Genomic DNA, 6000 nt, shown 5'->3' on the forward strand with positions numbered 1-6000 from the left:
CAATTATATGAGCTTGGCATATAATCTGTTCCTAAGTTGGAGAGAGTCAGAAGTTTTGTTTTCCTACCGATGAAACTGCCTGATAAATATCTTCTCTTCTTAAAATATCTTCTTTATTACTGTATAAATAGAACTATAAGAGGTTGATATGGATAGTTATTTAAACATCAGCTTCTCCTTGTTAAATTTTATTTGCAGTTTACCAACATTTATTTTTCCCCCATTTCAATATTGCTTAGCTGTTCTTGATTCAGCTGTTACACCTGGCCCATATTATTCGAAGACTTTTCTTATGAGGGATGGGAAAAATACTCTGCCTTGTGTCTTTTATGAAATCGTGAGTATTTTTAAAGAATTATTCGCAAAGCCTATGTCAACAGAGTATAAACATGCAGGCTATAATTCCAGTTGAAATATAAATTCTGTTAACAATTTAGTACTTTTAACACTTTGGTTTTAGTTCTGATATGAAAGTTGTTTATTTGTATAATATAGGGAGCCTACTATGTGCCAGGTACTGTGCTGGGTGTGAGGGATATAAAGTGGCATATAAATGGCAAATGGCTCTTTCTCTCAAAGAGTTTGTAATCCCAGGTAGAATGGTACAGAAATGTTACACTGTGGTATGGTGAATGGCATGGTGGAGCTAGGTATGTGCAGGGTGCTAGAGAAGTAGGTAAGAAGGAAGGGGCAGATCAGGGAAAGATTTTCAAAGAAGGTGGTAACTTATCCTTGATCTTTAAGGACTAATAAGAATCAACTAAGCCAAAATGTGTTGGGGAGGGAAAGAAGGATATAGTCGAAGGTGAGGGAGCAGCACATGCAAAGACTTGAAGCTAAGAGAGAGCTTCAGTTGTTCAGGGAACTGAAAGTAGTTATAATTACCAAAGTGAAGAGTTAGGAACTGATAGGGGTAAGGGTAGTGGTTCTGAAATTGGGGGAAAGCATAGTGGGCTGGGATATAAGGAAGAGGCTTGGTGACAAAGAAGTCTAGAGATTGCAAAGCAGGCTATAGACCTACACACATTGAGGCTGTATAAGAGCTACATAAACTTTGTAAGTTTGACCTTAATTCTGACATTGGTCTCAATTCTGAAATCAGACTTGGATTCCAGCATTTACCCCAACATTTTCTAGTTTTATGACTTAAGAATGCCGCTTAAATTACTTGAACTTCAGATTTTTAAAAAAATCTATAAAACGGGGAGACAAATTCCTACTTCGAAAGGTTAAGGGGATTAAATGATGAAACATGAATATACGGTGCATGACACCTAGTAGGTGATCAATAAATAATTGTCAATTCCTATAATATCTTGAATGTGTATTATTTTTATTTAGTCTGAAGTCTTTAAAAAAAACTTTGTTATTGAAGTATCACATGTACAGAAAAGTGTAAAAATCATAACTGTACAGTTCTATGAAGTATCACAAAGTGAATGCCACCTAGGTTAAGAAATAGAACATTACCATCACCCCCCAAATCCCTTTGTGCTTCTTCCCATTCACTACCTCTTGTCCTCTACTTACAGGTAACCGCTAGCCTGACTTTTAATGTCATCAATTAATTCTGCCTGTTTTTGAACTTTATAAAAATAGTATCATACATTATGTCTTTTTAAATATGTGAGTTCCTTTATTTGACAAAATGTTTGTAAGATTCATCTATGTTGTTGTGTGTAGCTGTAGCTCACTCATTTATATTACTATGTATAATATTGTGTTGCATCAATATGCTACAGTTTTCTGTTTCACTGGTGGTGGGCATTTGGGTTTCTGGATTTTTTTGCTGTTATGCATAATGTTCTATGAACATTCTTATCTATGTCTCTTATGCATTTGCGTGTATTTCTGTTTGATATATACTCAGAAGTAAAATTGCTGGGTCATAGAGCACGTGTATATTCAAATACAGTAGTTATTGCCAAAGAATTTTTCAAAGGATTGTGTCAGTTTAAGTACTCACAGGCAATGTAGGAGAGTTGTGGTTGCTCTGCATTCTTACCAACACTTAGTATTGTCAGTCTTTTTTATTATAACCATTCTGGTGAGTAAATTTAGTGTTATCTCATTTCTTTACAATTCCCTGGTAAGTAATTAGGTTGACTACCTTTTCATATGCTATTTAGATATCTTTTTTATAAAGTCTGTTCAGGCATCTTGCTGTTTTCTTCTCTTATTTGTCTTTTTCTTACTGATTCTAGGAATTAAAAAAAAAAAAACTATTCTGGGAATCAGTTTTTCTGTCCATTATGTGCATTGCAAATATTTTCTCATATCCATGGTTTGCTTTTTCCCACTTGATGGCTTTTGATAAACAGAAGTTTTTCATTTTCATATAATCCTTTTATCAATCATTAGTCTTTCCCATTATAATTAGTGCTTTTTGTGACTATTTAATGAAAGCAATTTCAGAATGCTTTAATTTTATTCATAATTGAGAGGATTTGGAGATTGCTAATCTTTTTCTGATTTACTTGTCTCTAAAGGCATCACACTTTTGGGTCCCAACCTTAAGCTTCAGGTCTGAGTGGGGGTGGTTACTAGAATCTCTTTTCCTTGGACGCCTAAGATTCCATTTTTTGTTTCCCACCTATACAAGTCTGTGAAATCTCTGCTCAGTTTCTTAGACTCTCAAATGCCTTTCTGTAATTTGCAGACATCTCAGGGAGAAAGCACCCCCCAAATCAGGTTTCATCTGAGACTCCCATACTATCCTAGATGGGGGGTGGGGGGGTCTCTGTAATTCCTCACTGTCTTGATATCTCTCTGATGCTTACGAGGAGGTTTTTAACAAAACATTTCATCCAGCTATCCTAATTGTCATCTGATGAGCTGTTTTGAATCACCCAGTCTGCTGCCTACTGAAAGTGGAACTCTGGGAATCTGATAAAAGAGTGGGTAATTTCATGTGTCATTACACTGGGAATTACTCAGTCTTTGAAGAAGCAACAACTTGCTAGCTTGTAAAAGCCCTACCAAGTGAGGGTCTTTCCTCTGTTACAGGGCACCAATATGTGAGTAACTATCATTGTCTTGTTAGCAGTGGGGCCCTGACTCACGTGAAGGAATTATAGCATTTTGAGGTGACACATGTTTAGCTGATCACATAAATATTAAGAAAAATTGAAATTCAGATGAAGTAATAACTATTTTTTTGGTATTTATTTTTTGAAAAACAGGATCGTGAACTTCCGAGACTGATTAGAGGCCGAGTTCATAGATGTGTTGGCAACTATGACCAGAAAAAGAACATTTTCAGATGTGTTTCTGTCAGACCGGCGTCTGTTTCTGAACAAAAAACTTTCCAGGCATTTGTCAAAATTGCAGATGTTGAGATGCAGTATTATATTAATGTGATGAATGAAACTTAAGTAGTGATAAAAGGAAGTTTAAATAGCATAAATTATAGCAGTTTTCTGTTATTGCTTAATTTACCATCTCCATAGTTTTATAGCTACTATTTTCTTGTATTTCACATGTTGAATTAAAGTATTTGAATTCTTTTAAATGGGAAAAGAGTTTTTGAAGTATAATTTTAATGTTTTTATTAAAATGATATATTTGCTAAAATTCCACAACCATCCTAGATAAAAATGATCACTGTAACAGGAATAGATGATGCTTATTTAATATGGGATAATAATACATCTGAGTTAGCTCAAAAGCCAGTATTGGGCTTAAGGGGGAAATACTAGAGGTATTTGCACTATCAGGAAAAAGACAAGTGTGCCCACTGTCATTACTGTTATTAAGCATTGTTCTGGAACTGCTAGTCTGTGCGGTTCATTTAATTACTTCAAATATTTAATGAAAATCTGCTTTGTGCCAGGCATTGTTGCAAATGCTAGAGACAAAGCAGTTCACAAAGTAACAAAAATTAGGGGTACCAGAAAGGTTGGTGTGCTTTGAACCAGGAGCTCATGTATCATCATGTTTCTCCCATAGCCATGATTCACAAGTCTGGAAATCAAGGAGTGGTAGCAGGGCTGACTTCCTCATTATTACACCAACTAACATACCCACAGAACTTTTGCTCCCTACCGCCACAATTTTGGGCTCTGCTGATTAACAGATCTTACTTTCTGTCATAGCCTAGGTTACCCAAAAAGTGGAGACTGAGAAAAAGTCTTATTTGTAAGTAGTTTATTTGAGAATTTTACGTCATGTGAAGAAGTAAGGAATAGAGGGTGTTAAATAGGGAAGAAAGGAGACCAGTTACTAGGATGGCTTATTGAGTTGGCAACCACTAGGAGGGACTAAGGCATATATGCATAAGCTCCCAGTACCTGTATTTAAGGGTTGACCAACACGGCAACAACTCCCTTGCACTTTCTGGTTGTGTATGTATGAGCATGGGGCTGGTTTTCCATGGTATTCCACTCCATGGAATCAGAGGAACCATATGGCAGGACACAAGAAGCAGATGGAATAGGCCTGAGGTAATACTGTCAGACCAAATCTATGTGAAGCTGGTCAAAGTCTGTGCAGAATTGGTTATTGCAGCCATGGCTGGAATAAAAGATGGCTGAGAGAATTTGAAGTGGTGGACAAGAAGTGTCTGATACAATTCTTATTGTTTTACCAGAAGTGCTTCCATGGTTCCATTCTACTGAAAGTTGAGACTGTCATTTGGCAATTTTGGTTCTTTATGTTTTCGAATCAGTAGGCAAAAAAGGGGTTTACTGTGCTGCCTGTGGTACTTCAATCCCAGTTAACAATGGAAAATTGTGTTTCTCTGCATAATGAGGAAAGGGAAGACCATATCTGATATGCAGGGGATTCTTTTGGATGTTGCTTAGTAAAAGTTAAGGGAACACTCTTATAGCAACCCAAGAAAAACAGTAACACTGAGGATTCAGACTCACAAGGAATGTGGGTTGAATCTAGCTGAATTTATGTAAAAGAGAACATGGAATGGGTGTGGAAGAAGGAGTTGTAAATGTCAGTTATGGTCTTGTGATCAGTTGTAGGGTAAGGAAAAGCTAGTATGAAGAGGTAATATGACACATGAAGAGTGGTTGAGATAATGATGGTGTCTGGTTATTAAGGTTTTCCTAGAGAGGTAAGGAGCTAGAAGTAACTCAAAGGGCTGCAAATATGGATTTACTTTTCCATATTTGCCTGAGGAAGAATTGAATGTGATCCGGGAGAGTTCATCTTTTCTCTTATTCCTGTCCTTTATATCTGTATATGGTTGGGTAATGGAAGTCTGATCCTTGTTGGTTACCATTTTTCTCTCTCCTAGGGCCTATTTACAGGGAGTTGGGTTATCGTGAGAGATTCTGCCACCTGGAAATATTTCCAAAGCATATGTCTTTCCATGGTGGTCCTCTATTCAAAGACCACTGATGGCTTCTTGTTGTCTACAGGATAAAGCCTAAACTCTTAGACTCTTAAGATATTTTAGGACATTTACAGTCTGGTCCCTGCTTGCTTCTATGACTTCTCCAACCATTTTTCTTCACTTCTCAAGATGTAGGCCCCAACCTCACAGGCATGCTCTCCAGTCCCTAAGCAGGCAATGATTAAACACCCATCCCTGAACTTCTCTCCATTCTCATGATCCCCCAAAGTATAGTAAGGTGTGATCAGCAGCTGTGATCAGTCACTGTTGCAGGACTCTAAGATAATTTGTTCTAGAGAGGTCCTGTGTAATTACTTTGTTTTTAATGAGTTCCTCCGGGATCTAGGCTCCTGTGGGATGCACAGTCCCCTAGGGCCAGGGATAGGTAGAAACAGAGATGTCAGAAGGGTGGGTACAGACACAGGTGATGACTACAAAGGCTGTTGCAACCAATAAAGGGGAGGAGGATTTTGGATCAGGGCCCTGGAGTTAACCTCAGACACAGAATAAGTTGGGCAGGAGGGTACCAGGGATACTGGTACCTTAGTATCCCTACAACCTGAGGGTCTTGATTTCCCCAGTTGTATGATGTTCTATAGGATAGTTTTTCAGATATAACTTTCCTTTTCTCCACCTCTCTGCTTTTCAAGACT

At 37.5% G+C, this 6000-nt stretch overlaps 1 protein-coding gene across 7 annotated transcripts in view; it reads left to right on the top strand.

Annotated features, from left to right (window-relative positions):
* The window catches only part of SPATA22 (spermatogenesis associated 22), a 68754-nt gene extending 65241 nt beyond the window's left edge, over positions 1 to 3513 (top strand). For 5 of the 7 annotated variants that reach the window (XM_012501569.2, XM_003277835.4, XM_004091563.3 and 2 more), the window contains exons 8-9: positions 240 to 337; positions 3183 to 3513. In XM_012501569.2, coding sequence (XP_012357023.1) covers positions 240 to 337; positions 3183 to 3374 — 290 coding nt within the window. In that variant the 3' untranslated portion in view covers positions 3375 to 3513. The remainder of the gene's footprint in view (positions 1 to 239; positions 338 to 3182) is intronic. The other 2 variants (XM_030800077.1, XM_003277836.1) reach the window with 2 other exon arrangements.
* Positions 3514 to 6000: the final 2487 nt, after the last annotated feature.

Source organism: Nomascus leucogenys, chromosome 19, assembly GCF_006542625.1.
Source record: "Nomascus leucogenys isolate Asia chromosome 19, Asia_NLE_v1, whole genome shotgun sequence".
In the NCBI taxonomy this organism is placed as follows: Eukaryota; Metazoa; Chordata; class Mammalia; order Primates; family Hylobatidae; genus Nomascus; species Nomascus leucogenys.